A 25,598-nucleotide genomic window follows, 5' to 3' on the forward strand; every position below is an offset into this window, starting at 1 on the left:
CTATGCTGCAAGAAGATCCTTTGCTGAAGAAGATAGCGTTTGTCTTTCCTGATGTAGACTGTTGATTGGGTTCCCCCCAATGTGTGTGAAAGAACAGAAATCACACTGGTAGGTTATCAATTTCCTAGCCCAGGTGTCTCTCTGAGAAGGGTGGAGCAGAGGAGAGAAATCGGCCCCCGGCTTCTTTCCCTCCCTGCTGCCCACGATGTCCCTAGGCTTCAACCTGCAGTAGGGAGGAGGCCGAAGAGAACGAAAGGGAAAGCGCCAATGAAGGCGACCCCTCGACATCTTTTTAAAAAATGGGTTAAAATGACCACCCGTCTTCCCCCGTGTGGCAGACCGGCGGGGGAGAGCCGCTGTACTTTAATCTTGTTTAGATCAAGCCTCTCGTTTCCGAGGCTTCATTTTTTCAAAAAAGGAACAATTGTCTCTCTGCAGCCCTCCCCCACTTCCCCGCCTCCGTCCGTCCTCCCCTCGAAGGAATAAAGCCTCCCTTGCATGGGGGGGAGCTGGCGGAATTAACACAGCTCCCTTTGTTCCCAGCTTTTTCGCAATAACCAAGTTCATCCCCCGGATCTCTCCGTCTCCATAAAAGCCAGTTCCCGACATTCGGTCACGCCAAGCCCGGGAACCGGCCGCACAGAAGGAGGGGCTGTGCAGGGAGACGCGCCGAGAGGGCGCAGTGAGGAGGCCCTGATCCAGGGCTGCTTTCTGCAAGATGTGTGAATCGGTGCCCTTCGTTTCTAAGTATGAAAAGTAAAACATTGTAAGGGGGGGGACGACAATGTCGTGAGCGGAATTTGCCCGCCCCTGGTGGATCTAGGCTCACCGACAAGAAACCCTGTGTGGCGTAGCCCTTAAGACCGTCAGACTAGTACCTGGGAGGCCCGGGTTCGAATCCCCAATTGTGCCGTGGAAGCTTGATGGGTGACTTTGGACCAGCCACGCTCTCTCGGCTTCACCTACCTCACAGGGCTGTTGTGAGGATAAGATGGAGGAGAGGCGAACAACGGAAGCTGCTCTGGGTCCCCACCAGGGAGGAAGGTGGGGTATAAACAAACCAAACAAAATAAATGGACATCCTGTGGTAGCGTCGGACTGGGTAACCATTTGGTGCCCGCAGCACACCTGGGTTGAGTAATCTTTGCATCCATCTCCTGATAACATTTGAGCTAGATCATTTATTTAATATATTTATTTAAAATGTTTCATGCTGCCTTTCCACCAAGGGTCCACGAGGCAGTGTACATAAGAAGAGCCCTGCTGGGTCAGACCAGTAGTCCATCTAGTCCGGCATCCTGTCTCACACAGTGGCCAGCCAGTTCCTCCAGAGAGCCAACAGCAGGGCAGAGAGGCTGAAGCCGTCCCGATAAGAACTACAGAAGAGCCCTGTTGGATCAGACCAGTGAGGGCCCATCTAGTCCAGCCTCCTGTCTCACCCAGTGGCCAGCCAGTTCCTCCAGAGAGCCAACAGCAGGGCAGAGAGGCTGAAGCCGTCCCGATAAGAACTACAGAAGAGCCCTGTTGGATCAGACCAGTGAGGGCCCATCTAGTCCAGCCTCCTGTCTCACCCAGTGGCCAGCCAGTTCCTCCAGAGAGCCAACAGCAGGGCAGAGAGGCTGAAGCCGTCCCGATAAGAACTACAGAAGAGCCCTGTTGGATCAGACCAGTGAGGGCCCATCTAGTCCAGCCTCCTGTCTCACCCAGTGGCCAGCCAGTTCCTCCAGAGAGCCAACAGCAGGGCAGAGAGGCCGAGGCCTTCCCCTGAGGCTGCCTCTGGGTTACTGTCTTTGAATGTGGGGGTTTCCCTCAGTCACCATGGCTAGTAGCCATTGATAAGAACATAAGAAGAGCCCTGCTGGGTCAGACCTGTAAGGGTCCATCGAGTCCAGCCTCCTGTCTCACACAGCCAGTTCCTCTTCAGGGCAGAGAGGCTGAGGCGTTCATAAGGACCTAAGAAGAGCCCTGCTGGATCAGACTAGTGGTCCATCTAGTCCGGCATCCTCTCTCACACCTGATGCTCTGGGATTCAGGGGGTTCGTGCCTCTGAATGTGGAGGTTCCCCTCAGTCATCACCATGGCTAGTAGCCACTGATATCCTCCATGAATCTACCTAATCCCCTTTTAAAGCTGTTTATTCCTGAGGCCATCACTGCATCCTCTGGCAGCCAGTTCCACACCTTTATCACTCTCTGTGTAAAGTGGCATTTCCATTTGTCTGTCCTAAACCTAATAAGAAGGGCCCTACTGGATCAGACCAGTAGTCCACCCAGTCCAGCATAAAAACATTAAAAACAAAACAAAACACAAACCGTTTAGCGATTAAAAATACAGTGAAAATGATATAATTATAAAATAGTTCAATTAAACACATACACAACACTAGAAGGAGGGACAGCAATCATTAGTATGATAGATTACTACCATATGTTATGCAGGGGCTGCCCGTGAAGTCCGCTTGATGCATCGGCTGGCTTAGAAAGCAACTCCCCCGTTACTAAGTGGGATTCCAGGTTCAAAGATCTCAGGTAGGTCTCCTGAAGTGGCTTTCTACTGGGCCAGGCCACTGATCGATCCAGGTAATCCTGCATACGATTAACTAGCAGCAGGGCCCCAAGTGGTGGAGGTCTTTCACATCACTCAGTACCTGATTTAAACTGGAAATACCTGGGGATTGAACCTGGGGCCTTCTGCAGGCCGAGCGGATGCCGTGCTTACTTCTGAGACAAAGGAAGATTTTTTGTGATGGGGAAAGCATTGACAATAAGGGTAGTTTAGTGGTGGAATCGATTGCCCAGGGATGTTGTGGGCTCTCCCTACATGGAGGTGTTGAAATGGCGGTTGGAGAGTTCTTTGTCAGGCAGGGGTCATTTCCTGCAGGAGCGCACAGGAGCGGAGCTCCGGCAGTAAAGAGCCCAGGGGGCGGGCACATGCAACAAGCCCCACCCCCTGCTCCCAGCAGCCCTCAGTCAGAGCAAGAAGCAGCCAGGTAAGTTGCAGAGCCCCCCCCCCCGGTCCAAAACAGTCCAGTGGCACCTTTAAGACCAAGTTTTATTCAGGTACAAGCTCTCCCTCCTCTGCCAGGACAGATCTGCACGTTCCCCCCCCCCCCAATAGCTAGCAATCTAAAACAGTCCAGTGGAGCCTGAGCGGTGGGTGTTGCCTTCTGACACACTTCCGGTGATGTCAGGGGGTGTGGCATATGCAAATAAGTTATGCTAATGAGTTATGCTAATGCGCTCCTGCACCTCTTTTTCTACGAAATGACCCGTTGTCAGGAATTCTTCAGGCCATCCTGCCTGGTGCAGGGAGCTGGGCTGCATGGTCTTTAGTTCCCATCTATGATCCCCATTAGCAGGATGAATCTGTGGGAATTAGTCCTCAGTGTGTTGTTACCGCCCCCTAGAGGAGGGCAACCAAAATGATTAAGGGGATGGAGCACCTTCCCTATGAGGAAACGCTAAAGCGTCTGGGACTTTTTGGTTTAGAAAAGAGATGACTAAGGGGGACGGGGGACACGATCGAGGTTTATCAAACTATGCGTGGGGTGGAGAGAGTTGACGGAAATTTTTCTCCCTCTCCCAAAATGCTAGAACTCAAGGGCATGCAATGAAGATGACAGGCAGTAGGTTCAGGACGGACGAAAGGAAATACTACTTAACACAGAGAGTGATTCGAATGTGGAATTCGATGCTAGAGGATGCAGTGATGGCCACAGGAATAAACAGCCTTAAAAGGGGATTAGGTAGATTCATGGAGGATAGGTCTATCTGTGGCTATTAGCCACGGCGGCTGAGGAGAACTTCTACATTCAGGGGCACTAATCCTCTGGATCCCAAAGGCAGGAGGCAACATCAGGGGAAGGCCTCGGCCTCTCTGCCCTGCTGTTGGCCCTCCAGAGGAACTGGTTGTCCACTGTGTGAGACAGGAGGATGGACTAGAGGGACCCTCACTGGTCTGATCCAGCAGGGCTCTTCTTAGGTTCTTATCAGAGGGGAAGGCCTCGGCCTCTCTGCCCTGTTGCTGGCCCTCCAGAGGAACTGGCTGGCCCCTGTGTGAGACATGATGCTGGACTAGAGGGACCCTCACTGGTCTGATCCAGCAGGGCTCTTCTGATGTTCTTACCAGGGGAAGGCCTCGGCCTCTGCCCTGCTGTTGGCCAGAGGAACTGGTTGTCCACTGTGTGAGACAGGGTGCTGGACTAGATGGACCCTCACTGGTCTGATCCAGCAGGGCTCTTCTGATGTTCTTACCAGGGGAAGGCCTCGGCCTCTCTGCCCTGCTGTTGGCCCTCCAGAGGAACTGGCTGGCCACTGAGTGAGACAGGAGGCTGGACTAGATGGACTATTGGTCTGACCAAGCAGGGCTCTTCTTATGTTCTTACAATTCTGGGATGTGAAGGGACAGGAGTTCTGAAGGAGTTCACCAATAATACCAGAACTAGCTCCAGCCCCACCCCCGGTAACACTCACCTCACTGGCCTTCACTTTCGCTCACAGCCATGCCTGTTGTGGAGAGGCAGGTCTGAACATTCTGCGGGTGTCAACAGAGGCCATGTTCAGCCAGCTGAAAAGCAAATGGAATACACAATAAAGCAAGGCACAAGGACCATCGCCAGCCCTGTCTCTTCGGTTCTGCAGCAAAACGATTCTCTTGGCCGTCACCATGGCCGAACGAGACACTAGTCCAGGGGTCCCCAACGTGGTCCCCATGGGCGCCAAGGTGCCCTTCCTGGTATCTGCCAGGGTGTGGGTGTGACCGGGTGGTGCCAGCAGAGCTTCTGATTGGCCACTGGAGCTCTGACAGACACTGCAAGATGAGAGTTTCTTAGCAAGCTCCATAGGCATATTTGCCTGTATACAATAATCTTTTTAAAAAAACAATAAATGTTTCTTTTTTTGTTCCATTCATTTTCTGTTGAAATTAAAACATGGTAGCTATCCTTTCAGAAGTATGTTTGTATATGTCAAGACTATGGAGACCACTGTGTGCACGGGTAGATGCTAGAGGTACACGTAATATTAGCGTTTAAATCCAAGAGGCAGGAGCCGACAGTCTGTGATGACTTCCCTGGCCATAAACTGGAAAAAAAAGGGGGGGGGGATAAAACTCAACCCAGGATATGACTATGAACCAAAAATTTTCACCTTGATAAACACACATTCAGACCTACAAAATCGCTGTTACCAGAATAAGTTGTGGAGGTGATATGGCTATACCTATGGCCCATCACTAATACCAGGAGTCCAATTATAAGTATACAAGGAAACAACATCCGGTTTAATTATATGTGTACTAAAACTCTGTAACAGGTCTTTGAATGGGTGTCTAAAATATATAGATAATAGTGACCACTGAGGAAGGCCCTTAGGGGCTGAAACGCGTTTATTCCCTGGCCATAATACAGCTATGCTAGGGGTATATCGGTGCAGATGGCTATGGTGTAGCAGTGGCAGGTACATCTATCCGTAGCAACATCTTCAGGATTAGTCAAGTTGCAAAGTAAACAGCAGAGAACAAAATGTGAATGGGTATGTTTGAATGTCTCCATGAATCCTGGCTTTCTTTGTTATTAAATGTCTCCGCGCAAGCCGCTCTGAGAGTGGAATATAAATTAAATAAACAAATAAATAAAAAAGCATCCTGATGAACAGAGTTCCTGCCTGAAACGCTTGAAGAGCTACAGTCAGAGGGACGCGTGACCTCACTCCCTGACATTTTGTGATTGGCTCCGCCTCCTGTGACAGACATTTTTCTAAAAGTGCCCACTGGTGGACCACTGCACTAGTCTGTGTCTGTCTTCTGAGGAAGTCTCTTACTACATTACAGGCTGCCCTGGCTTGCCACCTGGAGGCCATTCCATACAGCCAGTGTCATGGGGCAAGAAGACATCTGGAAATGCAGTCAGTGACGACTAGAGATGTGAAGGCCCGGAAAAAAAAAACGGAAAAATTTGGAGGGGGAACCGGGTTTTCCGCTTTTTTCTTGAAGCCTTTTTTGTTTTTTCCCAAAAAATTGAAAAAAGAAAAGAAAAAAAAATGATTATGGAACGTTTTATTTTAACATGATGATGAATATTTTAAGACAAGGTGTTGAAATGTTTTCCAAATCATTTCTAAAAAATATGTATGGTATTAGATTGATCTAATTTTTGTGCACTGTGAACTGAGGGCAAGCAAGTCCTAGGTTACAAACTGAACTCTCCAATGCAAGAACAAGATGAATTTCTTCCTTTAGGAGGTGCTATTGTCACAAGAAAAGAAAAAAGGTTTCAGTTTTGTTGGATCCAGGAGAGGGTGGGGTTTGGGGAGGGGAAGGGGCCTCAGCGTGGTGCAATGCCATGGAGTCCACCCTTCAGTGCAGCCATTTTCTCCAGGGGAGCTGATCCCTGTCAACTTTTTTACATTTATTCTCGATTTATAACCAGCCTTTCCTGCACAGGCAGGCTCAAGGCGGTGTACAACAAGTTAAAATACAATAAAACACAAATGCATAAGTGCAATATTATAAAATTCATGTAAAAACAATACTCACGCAAAGTGAAATTAAGTGCAGATGGCGATTACAGTATGGTGGTCCAAAAGTAGCTAAACCAGGATCCATAGTTGTTCTTAGTGTCAATAGCATAAGGGCCGTAGCAGTTCAGTTTTTAATAGCTCATTCCTCAGTGGCGGCTCCTAATCGAAGGCCTGGTGGAAGAGTGATGTCTTACAGGCCCTGCGGAACTGTAAAAGGTCCTGCAGGGCCCTGATGTCTTCCGGGAGCTGGTTCCACCAGTGTGGAGCCGCCACTGAGAAGGCCCTGGCTCTGGTAGCGGCCAATCTGGCGTCTTTCGGACCAGGGAGAGTCAGGCGATTTTGCGACCCTGACCTCAGTGCTCTTTGGGGGACATATGGGGAACTGATCTCTGCCAGATTAATTGGTGAGCAAACTCAGTTTTCCATGGAGAAAATGGCTACTTTTATGGCACTATACCCTGCCCGAGGTCCCTCCCCTCCCCAAACACCTCTACCCCCAGGCTCCACCCCCCCAAAAAAAACCTCCAGGAATTTCTTAACCTGGAGGTGGCAACCCTCCATAGCGATATCCAACTGTTTTATTGTTTTATCTGGCGTTATGCCTCTGTGAGCCGCCCTGAGCCTATGGGGAGGGCGGGATAGAAATCCAAATAAATAAATAAATAAATAAAATAAATAGCTGGGTGTGAATACAGCCTTTGAGAGCCAACAGCGACCTGATGGTTAAAAGCTGGGAGCAGGTTCAGATCTCCCCTCAGCTCTAAAGGTCGCTGGGGCACCCTTGTGCCACCAGCATCCTTCTCAGCCACCCCTACCTCACAGGGTTGTTGTGAAGATACAAAGGAAAGGGGGGGAGACACAACAAGGGAGCTTGAGGGGAGGGGAACCCCAATAGGGGATGTACTAAAAGGAAGGAGAGGATTGCCCATTGGAAACAATGGGAGACGCTGGAAGACCCATTGGAAATAATGGGAGCCTGGAATGCCAATTGACTTGCATGGGCTCCATTAGAAAACATTAGAGTACAAGTAGAGTTGCAATAAAAATGCGGAATGGATTTTCCATTAGGGTCTCTGGGCCCAAATACACTACTCCGGGGATGGAAGGAGAGGCCACGAAGTGGAATGACAGCCGAAGGGTGTGCCAGGAGTGTTCTGGGACAGGGATGAGAGGCCACGGAGTGGAATAAAGGCCCAGGGTGGAGCAGGAGTGTCCAGGAACTGGAATGACAGGGCCACGGATTGGAATGACAGCCCTAGGGTGTGCCAGGAGTGTTCAGGAGACTGGAATGACAGGGCCAACAGTGGAATGACAGCCCTAGGGTGTGCCAGGAGTGTTCAGGAGCTGGAATGACAGGGCCACGGATTGGAATGACAGCCCTAGGGTGTGCCAGGAGTGTACAGGAGCTGGGATGAGTGGGCCAACAGTGGAATGACAGCCCTAGGGTGTGCCAGGAGTGTTCAGGAGCTGGAATGACAGGGCCACGGAATGGAATGACAGCCCTAGGGTGTGCCAGGAGTGTTCAGGAGCTGGAATGACAGGGCCAACAGTGGAATGACAGCCCTAGGGTGTGCCAGGAGTGTTCAGGAGCTGGAATGACAGGGCCAACAGTGGAATGACAGCCCTAGGGTGTGCCAGGAGTGTTCAGGAGCTGGAATGACAGGGCCAACAGTGGAATGACAGCCCTAGGGTGTGCCAGGAGTGTTCAGGAGCTGGAATGACAGGGCCAACAGTGGAATGACAGCCCTAGGGTGTGCCAGGAGTGTTCAGGAGCTGGAATGACAGGGCCAACAGTGGAATGACAGCCCTAGGGTGTGCCAGGAGTGTTCAGGAGCTGGAATGACAGGGCCAACAGTGGAATGACAGCCCTAGGGTGTGCCAGGAGTGTTCAGGAGCTGGAATGACAGGGCCAACAGTGGAATGACAGCCCTAGGGTGTGCCAGGAGTGTTCAGGAGCTGGAATGACAGGGCCAACAGTGGAATGACAGCCCTAGGGTGTGCCAGGAGTGTTCAGGAGCTGGAATGACAGGGCCAACAGTGGAATGACAGCCCTAGGGTGTGCCAGGAGTGTTCAGGAGCTGGAATGACAGGGCCAACAGTGGAATGACAGCCCTAGGGTGTGCCAGGAGTGTTCAGGAGCTGGAATGACAGGGCCAACAGTGGAATGACAGCCCTAGGGTGTGCCAGGAGTGTTCAGGAGCTGGAATGACAGGGCCAACAGTGGAATGACAGCCCTAGGGTGTGCCAGGAGTGTTCAGGAGCTGGAATGACAGGGCCAACAGTGGAATGACAGCCCTAGGGTGTGCCAGGAGTGTTCAGGAGCTGGAATGACAGGGCCAACAGTGGAATGACAGCCCTAGGGTGTGCCAGGAGTGTTCAGGAGCTGGAATGACAGGGCCAACAGTGGAATGACAGCCCTAGGGTGTGCCAGGAGTGTTCAGGAGCTGGAATGACAGGGCCAACAGTGGAATGACAGCCCTAGGGTGTGCCAGGAGTGTTCAGGAGCTGGAATGACAGGGCCAACAGTGGAATGACAGCCCTAGGGTGTGCCAGGAGTGTTCAGGAGCTGGAATGACAGGGCCAACAGTGGAATGACAGCCCTAGGGTGTGCCAGGAGTGTTCAGGAGCTGGAATGACAGGGCCAACAGTGGAATGACAGCCCTAGGGTGTGCCAGGAGTGTTCAGGAGCTGGAATGACAGGGCCAACAGTGGAATGACAGCCCTAGGGTGTGCCAGGAGTGTTCAGGAGCTGGAATGACAGGGCCAACAGTGGAATGACAGCCCTAGGGTGTGCCAGGAGTGTTCAGGAGCTGGAATGACAGGGCCAACAGTGGAATGACAGCCCTAGGGTGTGCCAGGAGTGTTCAGGAGCTGGAATGACAGGGCCAACAGTGGAATGACAGCCCTAGGGTGTGCCAGGAGTGTTCAGGAGCTGGAATGACAGGGCCAACAGTGGAATGACAGCCCTAGGGTGTGCCAGGAGTGTTCAGGAGCTGGAATGACAGGGCCAACAGTGGAATGACAGCCCTAGGGTGTGCCAGGAGTGTTCAGGAGCTGGAATGACAGGGCCAACAGTGGAATGACAGCCCTAGGGTGTGCCAGGAGTGTTCAGGAGCTGGAATGACAGGGCCAACAGTGGAATGACAGCCCTAGGGTGTGCCAGGAGTGTTCAGGAGCTGGAATGACAGGGCCAACAGTGGAATGACAGCCCTAGGGTGTGCCAGGAGTGTTCAGGAGCTGGAATGACAGGGCCAACAGTGGAATGACAGCCCTAGGGTGTGCCAGGAGTGTTCAGGAGCTGGAATGACAGGGCCAACAGTGGAATGACAGCCCTAGGGTGTGCCAGGAGTGTTCAGGAGCTGGAATGACAGGGCCAACAGTGGAATGACAGCCCTAGGGTGTGCCAGGAGTGTTCAGGAGCTGGAATGACAGGGCCAACAGTGGAATGACAGCCCTAGGGTGTGCCAGGAGTGTTCAGGAGCTGGAATGACAGGGCCAACAGTGGAATGACAGCCCTAGGGTGTGCCAGGAGTGTTCAGGAGCTGGAATGACAGGGCCAACAGTGGAATGACAGCCCTAGGGTGTGCCAGGAGTGTTCAGGAGCTGGAATGACAGGGCCAACAGTGGAATGACAGCCCTAGGGTGTGCCAGGAGTGTTCAGGAGCTGGAATGACAGGGCCAACAGTGGAATGACAGCCCTAGGGTGTGCCAGGAGTGTTCAGGAGCTGGAATGACAGGGCCAACAGTGGAATGACAGCCCTAGGGTGTGCCAGGAGTGTTCAGGAGCTGGAATGACAGGGCCAACAGTGGAATGACAGCCCTAGGGTGTGCCAGGAGTGTTCAGGAGCTGGAATGACAGGGCCAACAGTGGAATGACAGCCCTAGGGTGTGCCAGGAGTGTTCAGGAGCTGGAATGACAGGGCCAACAGTGGAATGACAGCCCTAGGGTGTGCCAGGAGTGTTCAGGAGCTGGAATGACAGGGCCAACAGTGGAATGACAGCCCTAGGGTGTGCCAGGAGTGTTCAGGAGCTGGAATGACAGGGCCAACAGTGGAATGACAGCCCTAGGGTGTGCCAGGAGTGTTCAGGAGCTGGAATGACAGGGCCAACAGTGGAATGACAGCCCTAGGGTGTGCCAGGAGTGTTCAGGAGCTGGAATGACAGGGCCAACAGTGGAATGACAGCCCTAGGGTGTGCCAGGAGTGTTCAGGAGCTGGAATGACAGGGCCAACAGTGGAATGACAGCCCTAGGGTGTGCCAGGAGTGTTCAGGAGCTGGAATGACAGGGCCAACAGTGGAATGACAGCCCTAGGGTGTGCCAGGAGTGTTCAGGAGCTGGAATGACAGGGCCAACAGTGGAATGACAGCCCTAGGGTGTGCCAGGAGTGTTCAGGAGCTGGAATGACAGGGCCAACAGTGGAATGACAGCCCTAGGGTGTGCCAGGAGTGTTCAGGAGCTGGAATGACAGGGCCAACAGTGGAATGACAGCCCTAGGGTGTGCCAGGAGTGTTCAGGAGCTGGAATGACAGGGCCAACAGTGGAATGACAGCCCTAGGGTGTGCCAGGAGTGTTCAGGAGCTGGAATGACAGGGCCAACAGTGGAATGACAGCCCTAGGGTGTGCCAGGAGTGTTCAGGAGCTGGAATGACAGGGCCAACAGTGGAATGACAGCCCTAGGGTGTGCCAGGAGTGTTCAGGAGCTGGAATGACAGGGCCAACAGTGGAATGACAGCCCTAGGGTGTGCCAGGAGTGTTCAGGAGCTGGAATGACAGGGCCAACAGTGGAATGACAGCCCTAGGGTGTGCCAGGAGTGTTCAGGAGCTGGAATGACAGGGCCAACAGTGGAATGACAGCCCTAGGGTGTGCCAGGAGTGTTCAGGAGCTGGAATGACAGGGCCAACAGTGGAATGACAGCCCTAGGGTGTGCCAGGAGTGTTCAGGAGCTGGAATGACAGGGCCAACAGTGGAATGACAGCCCTAGGGTGTGCCAGGAGTGTTCAGGAGCTGGAATGACAGGGCCAACAGTGGAATGACAGCCCTAGGGTGTGCCAGGAGTGTTCAGGAGCTGGAATGACAGGGCCAACAGTGGAATGACAGCCCTAGGGTGTGCTGGACTGGAGGGACCACTGATCTGGTCCAGCAGGGCTCTTCTTATGTTCTCCAAAGTCTGTTTACTGTAGTCATCCTAAGATTTGACAGGCCTTCTTTTGAGACGTGTGTACATAAAATCCACTGTAGGCTATGAACCTCCCACCTTAAACGAAGGGGGATCATTAACCTCTTCAATTCGTACCCTTCCTCTCCCCAGGCCAACAGGAATAGCTCTATGCAGGGCAACGTTGTGGCCACTCACCTTAACGGCTTTGGCTAAAGATGGAGAGCATATTGCCAAATCTTGCTGTCTTTCAAGAAATCATAAGAAGATACCCCCTCCTGGACCGCCGTCCATGTGTTCTGTACTGTCTTTAGGGTATCAATAACTTCCTGACCTCCGGACAACTGGGGTTAGAGATCAGTTGTTTTTCTGAGCATGCACATGTGTCATTATGTAGGGGGCATATTTATACATTCAGAGTGGGTCTTGTTGGTGGGGAGAGCTGGTCCCCATTCTATCCGAAGCGATTTTGAATGATGACCTAGTACAGTGATGGCGAACCTTTTAGAGACCGAGTGCCCAAACTGCGACCCCAAACCCACTTATTTATCGCAAAGTGCCAACACGGCCATTTAACCTGAACACTGAGGTTTTACTTTAGAAAAAAACAACTCCTACATTAACTTAAGATGATCCAAACAAAGTAAGGAAAGCAATCCCAAATGCTTTCATTGACTTAAAATTATTTGGCAGAGAATTCGACACTTTAATGATGGTCTGGGCCTGGCTGGGGCGATGGCACGCGTGCCCACAGAGAGGGCTCTGAGTGCCACCTCTGGCCCCCGTGCCATAGGTTCGCCACCACTGACCTAGAATTTTCGAGACAAGAAGCATTCAGAGGTGGTTTGCCCTTGCCGGCCTCTGCGTCACGACTCTGGCCCTCCTTGGTGGTCTCCCATCCAAATACTAACCAGAGCTACCCCTCTTAGCTTCTGAGATCTGATGAGATCAGGCTAGCTTGGTCTACCCAGGTGAGAATGCTGGCTCTGGAGAATAAGAAATTTCAGTGCAAACTTACTTCCAAGTAAGTCTATCAAAGGCATTAATTGCTTCAGGCCAGTAACTGTCTATTTGCCAGGTATTTAGCCGTGAAGGGGGGAACGGATGACATGCCCCCAAAGCCAGTTTGGTGTAGTGGTTTAGTGCGCGGACTCTAATCTGGGAGAGCCGGGTTCGATTCCCCACTCCTCCACTTGCACCTGGCTGGACGATCTTGGGCAAGCCATAGCTCTGATAAGAGCTGTCCTTGAAAAAGAGCCGTTTCTGTCAGAGCTCTCTCACCCCGCCTACCTCACAGGGTGTCTGTTGTGGGGAGGGGGAGGGAAAGGAGTTTGTAAGCCGCTCTGAGACACCTTCGGGTAGTGAAGGGCGCAGGGTATAAATCCAATCTCTTCTTCTCTTCTTCTTCCATCCAACTAGAGCGGGGGGGGGGGCAAACTGCGGCCCCGAAAAAACACCAAACTAGGGCGGGGGGGGGGGGCAAACTGTGGCTCGGGAGCCACATGCGGCTCTTTCACAAATATTGTGCAGTTCCTGGCAGGGCAGCTGGGGAAGCGAAGGGGAGGCATACTTTTTCTCCTGCAACACCCACTGCTCAGGCTCCACTGGACTGTTTCGGATTGCTAGCTATTGGGAGGGGGGGAGGAACGTGCAGATCTGTCCTTGCAGAGGAAGGAGAGCTTGTACCTGAATAAAACTTGGCCTTAAAGGTGCCACTGGACTGTTTTGGATTGCTAGCTATTGGGAGGGGGAACGCGCAGATCTGCCCTCACAGAGGAGGGAGAGCTTGTACCTGAAGGCGGGCCGGGGAGGGTTCTGCAACTTACCTGGCTGCTTCTTGCTCCTCGTGGCCCGACTGAGGGCTGCTGGGAGCAGGGGGCGGGGCTTGTTGCATGTGCCCACTCCCTGGGCTCCTTACTGCCGGAGCTTCGCTCCTGTGTGCTCCCGCAGGAAATGACCCCTGAGCACCTCCAATAATGAACGTAGAAGATGGAAGATTCTTTTCTCTGGGAGGAAGCAAGAGAGGAGGAGGTTCCGCCTGTGCAGGGGCCTGGGAGATATCAAAGTACTTCTGTACAATTATCCCCCCCTTCCCCAAACCTGGCTTTGCATAACTGACAGCCCGTAGGCGGCACTTGGAGGCGTGCAGGGAAAATGGCGTTGCCACCTTCCGTGGAGATGGAAGGGATGTGTGTGAGTGGGTGGATTTTGCCACCACCTGTCCAGGAGCAAACAGGGGCAGGTGTTGGAGAAGTAATTGTTCCCTCCCAGGAGCCGAGGGCCGAGAGGACCAGGACGGTGTGACATCGTGTGTTTAGGGGGGAAAAGATGGTGAAGACTGAAGAACGCGGGTAGGAAACCGATGCTCTCCGTTGAGAGAGCTGGGCCGAAAGAGGGATTTCTGCTCAGAGGTATTTGTGTATTCATCCCACTTTCACTTCTGACAAGTCAGTTCCCGTGTGGTTTCGAAATCCGACTTGGCCAGGGTGACGGTGGGACAGAAGCGATGAGCAAACACGCCATGGGGAACCGGGCCCCTCTCTCTCGAGCCATGTTCGGCTGTCTTAAAAACTGCCCTGTGTCTGCAACCGAAGCCGAGTGGGAGGGCGGACCGGGAATGGAGTTTCTGTCTCTGACTTAGGAGGCCACCTGATAGAATGGGTGGGTGGTTGTACTTTAGGCCGAGCATAACTTTTCGATCCAGAGGAGTTAGCCAGGTTAGCAAAATAGTAAAAAGCCCAGTAGCACCTTTTAAGACTAACAAACTTTATCGTAGCATAAGCTTTCGAGAAACACAGCTCTCTTTGTCAGATGCATGGACGAAGAGAGCTGTGTTTCTCGAAAGCTTGTGCTACAATAAAGTTTGTTAGTCCTATGCCAGATGCCAGTTTTGTAGAGCAATGCTCCCTCTAAGCTGTGGAGTCTTGTGAGCAAAAATTCTACTTGGTGAGCTACTGGCATTAAAGTTGTGAGCGAGCGATTTGGCTGCTGGATAACTTAGTTTTTTCTGGAGCCATGCTTCCTGAGCTAACACAAAAAAGTGTGAGCTGGAGGCTAAAAAACTGTGAGCTAGCTCACACTAACTCAGCTTAGAGTGAACACTGGTGTAGAGCCAGTTTGGTGTCGTGGTTAAGTGCGTGGACTCTAATCTGGGAGAACCGGGTTCGATTCCCCACTCTTCCACTCGCAGAGTCTGGATGATCTTGGGCAAGCCATAGTTCTGATAAGAGCTGTTCTTGAAAAAGAGCAGTTTCTGTCCGAGCTCTCTCAGCCCCACCTGCCTCACAGGGTATCTGTTGTGGGGAGGGGGAAGGGAAAGGAGTTTGTAAGCCGCTCTGAGGCTCCTTTAGGTAGTGAAGGGAGGGGTATAAATCCAATCTCCTCCTCCTCCTCTTCCTCTAGGTGCTATTGGGCTTTTTACTATTTTATAACGTTTAGGAGAACTTGTCTATGGGATGTCTTGTGGGCCACGGACAGGTACAGGTAAAATGGCTTTAAAACGGATTAAAGGAGTCTGAGAAAGGAGAGGTCTGACTTGCTAGCAAAGTTTAGCTGAAACTAGAACTTCCATATACAGAGGCAGTATACCTTTGATTTCTCTATCAATCCGGGTGGCTGTTGCCATCCTGTGTTTCCTTGGGGAGACTCCGGGCCACAGGTCCCGACACAGACAATGTCTGAAAAATAACCAAAACGTGTTAAGATGGTGAAGGACTCCTTCATCCTGCCGTAAACGCTGCGTATCAGTTTCCTACCCATGGGGCCCCTCGACCCGGGGCAGCATGAACCGCGTCCAGGTCAGGAAGCCTGGAAGTAGGAAACAGCTCCGAAAGGCGTAGGAAGTGGGCTTTTTAAAAAACTTCCTGTATTTTAGACCAATTTCTCTTGCCCCTCCATCGCCCGCAGTCGAGCAGATTTTTGAAACGATGCGAAAACCTGCTTACCCGAGGAGAGAAAGTGGGATGTGTGAAGCACAGCCGCAAGAAACAGCCAAAGGCAAAAAAAGCAGCATCGGCATGGGAAATTTTAAAAAAATAATCTCATTGTCAAGCTGCCTCCAGTACCCTGGGGGGAAAAATAGATACGCCTATTTTTGTATCGTTTGTCCGTGCAGAGATGAGGATCAAGACATTAAGCTTGCGGGGTATAAATATAATAGATAAATAAATTAATGGGGGGGGGTTAAGGCTCACCAATAGGGATATTGGAGGAGTTGGCTTCAGGCAGACCAGGCATGGCTGTCGGTGGCAGGGTTCCCTCTAAGATGAGTTAGTGTGAGCTGGCTCACAGTCTTTTAGCCTCCAGCTCACACATTTTTTTGTCTTAGCTCAGGAAGGAAGGCTCTAGAGCACACTAATTTATGCAGCAGCCAAATTGCTCGCTCACAACTTGAATGCCAGTAGCTCACAAAGTAGAATTTTTGCTCACAAGACTCCACAGCTTAGGACGGACAAAAGGAAATTCTTCTTTACGCAACGAGTGATTCAAATGTGGACTCTGCTGGAAAAGGGTGTAGCGATGGCCACAGAGATAAGACCTCTTTAAACGGGGATTTGGCAGATTCATGGAGGAGAGGTCCATCGGGTCTAGTAGCCATGGTGACTGAAGGGAACCTCCATGTTCAGAGGCACCAAACCTGTGAATCGAGGCAGGAGGCAGCCTCAGGGGAAGGCCTCGGCCTCTCTGCCCTGCTGTTGATCCTCCAGAGGAACTGGTCGGCCACTGTGTGAGACTGGATGCTGGACTGGATGGACCCTCCCTGGTCTGATCCAGCAGGGCTCTTCTGATGTCCTTATCAGGGGAAGGCCTCGGCCTCTCTGCCCTGTTGTTGGCCCTCCAGAGGAACTGGTTGGCCACTGTGTGAGACGGGATGCTGGACTAGATGGACCCTCACTGGTCTGATCCAGCAGGGCTCTTCTGATGTCCTTATCAGGGGAAGGCCTCGGCCTCTCTGCCCTGTTGTTGGCCCTCCAGAGGAACTGGTTGGCCACTGTTTGAGACGGGATGCTGGACTAGAAAGGCCCTCACTGGTCTGATCCAGCAGGGCTCTTCTGATGTCCTTACCAGGGGAAGGCCTCGGCCTCTCTGCCCTGTTGTTGGCCCTCCAGAGGAACTGGTTGGCCACTGTTTGAGACGGGATGCTGGACTAGAAAGGCCCTCACTGGTCTGATCCAGCAGGGCTCTTCTGATGTCCTTACCAGGGGAAGGCCTTGGCCTCTCTGCCCTGCTGTTGGCCCTCCAGAGGAACTGGTTGGCCACTGTGTGAGACGGGAGGCTGGACTAGATGGGCCCTCCCCTCACTGGTCTGACCCAGCAGGGCTCTTCTGGTGTCCTTATCAGGGGAAGGCCTTGGCCTCTGTGCCCTGTTGTTGGCCCTCCAGAGGAACCGGTTGGCCACTCTGTGAGGCAGGATGCTGGACTAGATGGGCCCTCACTGGTCTGATCCAGCAGGGCTCTGCTGATGTTCTTATGGATCTCTGCATCTGTGTAACTGGCGACAAACCCCTGGGAAGGCCTTCCACATGTTTGGATATAATTCTTAGTGTACAATCTGGGTTTTTTTTTGTAAAAGTACTTTGGTAAATATTAACTTATGAAGCCTCTTGACTTGAGCTGTGTGCGATGATGCCAAGTTTTGCCTGCTGCATCGCTTGTGGCTTTGTGATGAGGGTGCTCGGGTGGTGAGTCGCAAGGAAGCGCATACGCACGAAGCTCCCTCATCCTGAATCAGACCCTTGGTCCGTCAAGGTCAGTATCGCCTACTCAGACTGGCAGCCGCTCTCCAGGGTCTCAGGCGGAGGTCTTTCCCATCCCCTCCTGCCTGGTCTTTACCGGAGATGCCGGGGATTGACCCTGGGACCTTCTGCGTGCCAAGTAGAGGCTCTACCGCTGAGCCGCTGCTTCCGTGAAATGCCGCCCTCTTACTAGCTCTTCCAGACAGAGCTAGGTTCCGTAGCAGTCGTACCACTTTCTCCCCCTCAGGACGAGGACAGCTCCGCTTACACAGCTCAGGCACGCTTTCTGCTCTGGTGTTTTAGCACCGTACTTTAGGGGAATTTGGCGGCTGCGGCCAGGCCTCCCTGAGACTGTCCTTGAACCTGGGCTCTGTTACGAAAGACCCGATTCCCAGCCGTATCTGCTTGGCTGCTCTAGTGACGGCGTGGATGTGGCTTAACTGGTTCAGTAAGAGAGCTGCTGCCAGGGAACCTGCCTGGTGGGTTTTTTGAGATATTTTTCCGTTTCGGATCACTGCCTACCAGTCGTCCTTAAGTGCCTGCCCCCTCTCTTTCTGCAATTGGTAGAAGGAGAAGAAGAGATTGGATTTATACCCCGCCCTTCACTTGGAGTCTCAGAGCGGCTGACAAACTCCTTTCCCTTCCCCTCCCCACAACAGACACCCTGAGAGGTAGGTGGAGCTGAGAGAGCTCTTGACAGAAGCTGCTCTTTTTTTCAAGGACAGCTCTTATCAGAACTACGGCTTGCCCAAGGTAATCCAGCCAGGTGCAAGTGGAAGAGTGGGGAATCAAACCCGGTTCTCCCAGATTAGAGTCCGCACACCTAACCACTACACCAAACTGTACACAACTCCCCACCCATCTCTGTGCCTCTTTGCAGCACGCAGTCTTTGTTCGTAGGGGCTATGAAAGGCTGTTCTCCCAGCCAAACTTCCTTTCCACATCCTTTTGCTCTGTGGCAGTCCACAGTCCTGAAGAAGAAGAGATTGGATTTATACCCCGCCCTTCACTCGGAGTCTCAGAGCGGCTGACAAACTCCTTTCCCTTCCCCCTCCCCACAACAGGCACCCTGTGAGGCAGGCGGGGCTGAGAGAGCTCTGAGAAAACTGCTTGAGAGAACAGCTCTGACAGAGCTACGGCTTGCCCAAGGTCATCCAGCTAACTAACAAAACAATAAATCACCGTGTATGAATACACAACATAAGCAGATATTTATATACAATGCTTTTAGAATTCAATAGTCAGCAAGATTTCAACTATAACATCTTAAATGCGATCTTAGGCTTGGCAGTACATGTGAAACATTACAGTATAGTCTCAGATTTCTAGTATAAGTCCGTTTACGAATCCTTCTTCAGGTTTGTCGTCTGTATTCTTATCTTCAATAGAATAGAGTGCTGCAAGCTGCAATGAAGTGTAACATGCTTACTAATCCAACAAAAAACATAAAAAATAAAATATAAAAGGTCATCCAGCCAGGTGCAAGTGGAGGAGTGGGGAATCAAAGCCGGTTCTCCCAGATTAGAGTCCGCGCACTCAACCACGACACCAAACTGGCTCTCACAAAAGCTTATACCCAGAATAAAACTTCGTTGGTCTTAAAGATCCCCCTGGACTCAAACGTTTGTTCTGTTGCTTCAGACCAACGCGACGACCCACCTGTGTCCCGTGGGTGACGTCATAGCTTTGAAACCAGATGAGTAGTGGGCGCTCTCAGGTAGGGGAGAGTCCGTTTTTATTCAGTAACAAGTGGCTGAAAGCGTTTGACGTGGACGTAACGGAAACAGGTTCCCCAAAGCTGGCTCTTGTTTTCCGCCACATTCCGGCTTGCCATGTGTGGCCGGGAGCCGCGCTTGTGTGTATCCTCGTAACCCCCGTGTCCCTAACCTTTTGGGTCTCGTCCTCTCCAGGCTCAGGTGGCGTTTCTCCAGGGGGAGAGGAAGGGCCAAGAAAACCTCAAGACGGACCTTGTACGGCGGATAAAGATGCTGGAATATGCTTTGAAGCAGGAGAGGTGAGTGGCGTTCATAAGAACATAAGAGAGGCCAGTGTTGGATCAGGCCATTGGCCCATCCAGTCCAACACTCTGTGTCACACAGTGGCCAAAACCCAGGGGCCATCAGGAGGTCCACCAGCAAGGTCAGAACTCCAGAAGCCCTCCACTGTTGCCCCCACAAGCACCAAGGAGACAGAGAATCACTGCCCCAGACATAAGAACATAAGAGAAGCCAATGTTGGACCAGGCCAATGGCCCATCCAGTCCAACGCTCTGTGTCACAAAGTGGCCAAAAATACCAGGGGCCATCGGGAGGTCCACAAGCCCCACAAGCACCAGGAATACAGATCATCACTGCCCCAGATATAAGAACAGAAGCCATGTTGGACCAGGCCAATGGCACATACAGTCCACCGCTCTGTGTCACAAAGTGGCCAAAAATCCCAGGGGCCATCGGGAGGTCCACAAGCCCCACAAGCACCAGGAATACAGATCATCACTGCCCCAGACATAAGAACATAAGAGAGGCCAGTGTTGGATCAGGCCAGTGGTCCCTCCAGTCCAACATTCTGGGTCACACGGGCGGCCAAAACCCAGGGGCCATCAGGAGGTCCACCAGTGGGGCCAGGATACTAGAAGCCCTCCCACTGTTCCCCCCCCCCACAAGCCCCAAGAATACAGGGCATCCCTTGCCCCAGACTGAGAGTTCCTACCTATACCTTGTGGCTAATAGCCACTGAGGGACCTCTGCTCCATATGTTGATCCAGTTCCCTCTTGAAGCCGCCCATGCTTGTAGCCGCCGCCACCTCCTGTGGCAGTGAAGTCCAAGTGTTCAAGTGGGTGAAGGAGTACTTCGTTTTATCCCTTCTAACCTGGCCGCTCAGCAATTTCATTGCGTGCCCACGAGTTCTTGTATTGTGGGAAAGGGAGACAAGTACTTCTTCCTCTACCTGTTCCATCCCATGCACAATCTTCTAAACCTCGATCATGTCACCCCTCAGTCGTCATTTCTCCCAGCTAAAGAGCCCCAAGCGCTTTAACCTTTCTTCCCTGCCTCTGGGTGCGGGGTGCCAGGGTGTTGGGATCAGGTGCGTCTTTGACTGTATCTTCATAAGCAGACGTATGTGGAGGTTTGAGGTCTTCATGGCTGTCCCTGGGTCGTTAGGACGGGGGGCCAAGATCTGCCTTCTGAAAGGGGGTGGAGTTGGGAGCGTGGCGGAGGGGTGCCTCTAGACTCCCCTCTCATTCCCGAGGGCCATCTGGACACAGTCGTGTCCCTTGAAGTCCCCCCCCCCTGTAAAAACACCAAAGGTTGACGGCTGCAGCCGCCACCTTTGTTTCCAGCAACAGTCTGTAAGGTTTCTTCGCTCACTGCAGGTCGAAATACCACAAGCTGAAATTTGGGACCGAACCGAACCAAGGGGAGAAGAAGCCGGACGTGTTGGAACCAGGTATTGGACTCGTGACATGGCAGCCTCCAGTCGGTGGGGGTGGGGAATCCCCCAAGGAACTGGTGGTTGAGAATGTAAGAGCCCTGCTGGGTCAGACTAGTGGTCCCTGTGGTCCAGCATCCTGCCTCGTACGGTGGCCAATCAGTTCCTCTGGAGGGCCCACAACAAGGCAGAGAGGATGAGGCCTTCATGAGAACATCAGAAGAGCCCTGCTGGATCAGACTAGTGGTCCCTCTAGTCCAGCATCCCATCTTACATGGTGGCCAACCAGTTCCTCTGGAGGGCCAACAACGGGGCAGAGAGGCCGAGGCCTTCATGAGAACATAAGAAGAGCCCTGCTGGATCAGACCGGTGGTCCATCTAGTCCAGCATCCTGCCTCACACTGTGGCCAACCAGTTCCTCCGGACAGTCAGCAAGAGGGCATAAGAGGCCGAGGCCTTCCCCTAACGTCGCCTCCTGTCGCTGGGTTTCAGAGGCTTGGCCGCCTCTGAACGTGTAGGTTCCCTTTAGTCACCGTGGCTAGTATCTGGGATGGCAAACAGCGTCCTTGTGCAGCAGGGGACGTCCCCGGGTTGGGCCTGTGTGCCTAAGCATTGGGCTCTGTTTGGCTGTGAAGAGCAGCGAACCACTGAAGGGATAGGAAGGGGGGGGGGGTTTGGAACTCTGACAAAGCCGACAGTGCTGCTGGCCTAGCTGGATCAGTGTCAGATAGTTTCCTATTAAGGAGCCACTGGAAGCTCCTCCTGAAGCTTTTCTAGGCCCTCCACTGCTTTGCAGAACCACGGGAAGGCCTGCCTGACGTTCACAAGCTCCCCCTCAGCCACTCACACGGCCGCGAGGAAGTTATTTCTTTCTTTTTGCCCCCTAGTCTCCAACGGGCCAGGAGAGCCACTTTCCTTGGAAAGCAACCAGTTCATGTGGAAGGAAGGACGCCAGCTCCTCCGCCAGTGAGTACAGAAATCTGGTGGGTGAGCGACACGGGGAAGAACGTTGCAGGCCGCGGACAATGGGCCGGTGGCCCCGGGGATGGGTCTGGCCCCCCGGTCTGCTGGTTGCCAGTCCTTACGTTAAACTGAAGGTCTTGTGTGTCCTGTCCCCCCCCCCTTTGCAGGTACCTGGAGGAAGTGGGCTACACGGACACGATCCTGGACATGCGCTCCAAGCGAGTGCGCTCCCTGCTGGGCCGCTGCTCCATGGAGCTGAATGGTGCCGCCGAACCCAGCGGCTTGGGGACGGGCCCCGCCTCCGGTCCTGCTGGGCTCAACGGGGGCGAGTCCCTCCTCGTCAAGCAGATAGAGGAGCAGATCAAAAGGTGAGCGGTGTCGGGCAGCAGGAGGTGTAGTGGTTAAGTGTGCGGACTCTAATCTGGGAGAACCGGGTTTGATTCCTCCACTTGCACCTGCTGATCTTCATTTCCCCGCCGGCAGGAACGCGGGGAAGGAGGCCAAGGACCGGCTCGGCAACACGGTGATGGAGAAGATCCCCTTCTTGCAAGGCTGCGATGAAGACGACAGCGACGAAGAGGAGGATTTGGAAAGCGCCCCCCTCGAGACGCAGCGGCAGCATAAGAAGCAGAGAGTCAAGGTGCTCCCCTCTCCCTTCTGTGCCCCCCCTCCCTTGCATGGCGTTGCAGGGTGGGAGGGGTTACATGGCCCAGGGGAGTTCATAGGCAGAGGTCCAGGCCACTGAGAGATGTTCAGTTTCCTGGAAAGAATCTGTGGTCTAGTGGTTAAAACAGTGGGTCTAGAGTCTGCCTCCATTCACCATCGCCAGCGAACCGGAATTTGCTCATGGTGACCAGCACAAACCTAGGTTAGTTGGCCAACTCGTAAATTTCTGGTTTCCGGCTTATAGCCATTCGTCACAAAACAACAATCTTTAGTTACGTGTGATCAAAGATAGCTATCCGGATTTGGTTTCCTGTACGTGGCTGCGGTGGCTCAAGTGGTTAAGACGCTGAACTGCAGGCTGTGGAAGGTCAGTAGTTCAGCAGTTCGAGACCCGAGTGTGCCGCATGACGGAGTGAGCTCCCGTCTCTAGTTCAAGCTCCTGCCAACCTAGCAGTTCGAAAGCAAGAAATTGCAAGTAGATAAATAGGTACCACTTCGGTGGGAAGGTAACAGCGTTCCGTGCGCCCCGGTGTTTAGTCATGCCGGCCACATGACCACAGAAATGTCTTCGGACAGCGCTGGCTCTTCGGCTTTGAAACGGAGATGAGCACCGCAACCCTAGAGTCGGATTCGACTGGCTTTCGAGCAAGGGAGACCTTTACGTGGCTACACACACACACGCACGCACAACCAACATTGGGTAACGCTTGATCCTGGGTTATGGAGATGTTTGGGCCCCTAATGTGAGCCAATCCAGATAGTTATCTTTGATGGTCCTGTTTAACAACAAAGGGAGATACTTAATCCTTGTGAAAAATTTTCTCCGTCTGGATGTTTGGTGCTTTGGTCAGATTTGTAATTTTAACAAAAACAGTATATGGTGTAGTAGAAAAGAACAAGAGTACAACAGCACCTTAAAGCCTTTCCAAACTTGTGGCAGGGGAGGAGCTTTCCTGAGTCACTGCTCACTTCTTCAGTCTATGGCAAAAATTTAAATCACCGAGGAAGGCCTCGCGGCCGATACACATTTGATTTTGTTTTGTTCACTTGTATTTTACGCAATTTGTAAATGTACCGAGTCATTAGGAATGATACTTGTAACTGTGTGGCATCCCCTTGTACACAAGTGCAATTTTACTCTCTCTAGTGAGAAATCGCCCATTGTGTCCAGATCAAGGGAGGTGGTAGTTCCACTCTATTCTGCTATGGTCAGGCCTCACCTGGAGTCCCGTGTCCAGTTTGGGGCACCACATTTGAGGAAGGGTGTTGACAAGCTCGAGCGTGTCCAGAAGAGGGCAACCAGGATGGTGAGAGGGTTGGAATCCAAGTCTTATGAGAAAAGGCTGAAAGAGTTGGATATAATGGGTGGAAATTGCAAGGGAGTCGATACTGGCTAAATAAATTGCCGTGTTGGCACTTTGCGATAAATAAGCGGGTTTTGGGTTGCAGTTTGGGCACTCGGTCTCTAAAAGGTTCGCCATCACTGCAACTAGGGGAAGGTACAGATAGGTAGCCAAAGATTACTGTTTTGTGATGAACAGTTTTTAATATTTGGTTAAAGCTTTTGGATTATAATTTTAGGGTTTTTTTGGAATTGACAGTGTTAAATTTGTTTTTGTTTTTTTCTTCAACCTGCTTGGTTACTTAGTCTGTTCAGTGGCGTTTTCTCCCCTGTTTTTATTTGTTCAGCTTCCTAGCTCCACACAGGGGGAGGAAGTCCTAAATCACAGTCCGTTACTGCTTACTCTGTATTTTGGTCTTAGGACTGTAATAATAAAACTAAACGAAACAGTCCATTAATGGCATCTGAATGCAAGCAGCTTGAAGTCTGCTTGTTTCTTTACCAGTAATCAGGGTTCTTAAAGTGAAAGAGCCTTTAATTTGTTAAGGCATCTGTATTTGGTCATTCTCACTAACAGGTTTTAGACTTCTGTCTTAACTTTGGAAATTCTTACGTCACCTCCGGAAGTCTTGCTTCAGACAGCTTACGAGTAAAACCAGTACCATGAAATTTGTCATAACTGATCAATATAAAAACAAACCATTTAAAAACTACCTTGAAATACCTGTAAGACAGACCTCAGACGAGAAGCAGACCATAACACAGCTAAACACGTGAAACTCTTTCAGTTAAAAACAGCGGAAGGCCAGGTTTGTGCATAAGGCCAGGAGAAACAGCGAGATTGCTGCTTCTAGTCCGAACGCTGGCAAGAGGGGAGTTCAGTGGGTTAGTCTAATGCAGGGGTGTCAAACTCATTTGTTATGAGGGCCAGATCTGACATAAATGAGACCTTGTTGAGCCAGGCCATGTGTGTCATAAAATGTAATGCCAGGTAGCGGACATATAAACTTCATAAAGGACACAGACAAACGCAGTTAACTTTCACATTGCTTTCGCACTGGATCATGAGGGCATGAACACAGTGAAAAGGGAAAGGGAACCCAGTTGCACCCAGGAGAGCCCTGGCATAAGGAGCCCAACAAAATACACACACAGTGTTGCAAGGCACACAAAAGCTCATACCTTGAAAAAAACTTTGTTGGTCTTAAAGGTGCTTGGTATTTCTCCTGTGTGATTGAGGCAGCCCAGCAAAGCAAGCTCTCCCTCATTCCCTCCCTCCCTTCAAGGAGGCACCTCAGCCAGTGGAAGGAAGGGTTTCCTTTTGTCTCCTGTAGGATTGAGGTAGCCCAGCCAGTTCCCTCCCTCCCCTTGGGAGGAGGAGCCTCAGCCAATTTGTTTTACTAGACTCAATCATACAGGAGAGGCTTGCCTCTCTATCTCTCCTGTGCGATCGAGAGAGTCTGGTAAAGCAAGCTGCAACGTGGCAGCAGCAGCAGAACTGGAAAAGGAAGCAGGAAACAGCCAGGGCCTTGCATGCCAGATTTCAGCCCTCTGAGGGCCTGATCTGGCCCTTGGGCCACATGTCTAATACCCCTGGTCTAACTAGCTAGGAGTCAGCTCTCAGCAGGAGCAGGAAAAGCCAAACTGAGCCAATCAGGAGACAGGAAGGAGACTATTGGAAAATAGCAGGAAATCCCTAATCTCACTATGCTAGCTAGTTGCCCCCTGTAGGATGTTTTTGTCATCTTCTTTTCTTTGCACGATAGACCTTGCATATTCCAACATAA

At 51.9% G+C, this 25,598-nt stretch overlaps 2 protein-coding genes across 2 annotated transcripts in view; one reads left to right on the forward strand and one right to left on the reverse strand.

The window, feature by feature from the left end:
- FKRP (fukutin related protein) overlaps positions 1–6,640 on the reverse strand; it is an 11,316-nt gene extending 4,676 nt beyond the window's left edge. The window contains exons 1-2 of the mRNA XM_015424113.1: positions 6,535–6,640; positions 4,473–4,566 (exon numbers count right to left, since the gene is read on the reverse strand). The gene's annotated coding sequence lies outside the window, so the exon portion shown is untranslated. The remainder of the gene's footprint in view (positions 1–4,472; positions 4,567–6,534) is intronic.
- STRN4 (striatin 4) overlaps positions 4,666–25,598 on the forward strand; it is a 46,721-nt gene continuing 25,788 nt past the window's right edge. Inside the window, exons 1-7 of the mRNA XM_015424110.1 lie at positions 4,666–4,734; positions 19,321–19,424; positions 20,785–20,858; positions 21,728–21,806; positions 21,971–22,171; positions 22,287–22,443; positions 24,610–24,676. Coding sequence (XP_015279596.1) covers positions 4,666–4,734; positions 19,321–19,424; positions 20,785–20,858; positions 21,728–21,806; positions 21,971–22,171; positions 22,287–22,443; positions 24,610–24,676 — 751 coding nt within the window. The remainder of the gene's footprint in view (positions 4,735–19,320; positions 19,425–20,784; positions 20,859–21,727; positions 21,807–21,970; positions 22,172–22,286; positions 22,444–24,609; positions 24,677–25,598) is intronic.

The sequence above is a fragment of the Gekko japonicus genome, unplaced genomic scaffold, assembly GCF_001447785.1.
Source record: "Gekko japonicus isolate JY-2015 unplaced genomic scaffold, Gekko_japonicus_V1.1 scaffold939, whole genome shotgun sequence".
Lineage (NCBI taxonomy): Eukaryota > Metazoa > Chordata > Lepidosauria > Squamata > Gekkonidae > Gekko > Gekko japonicus.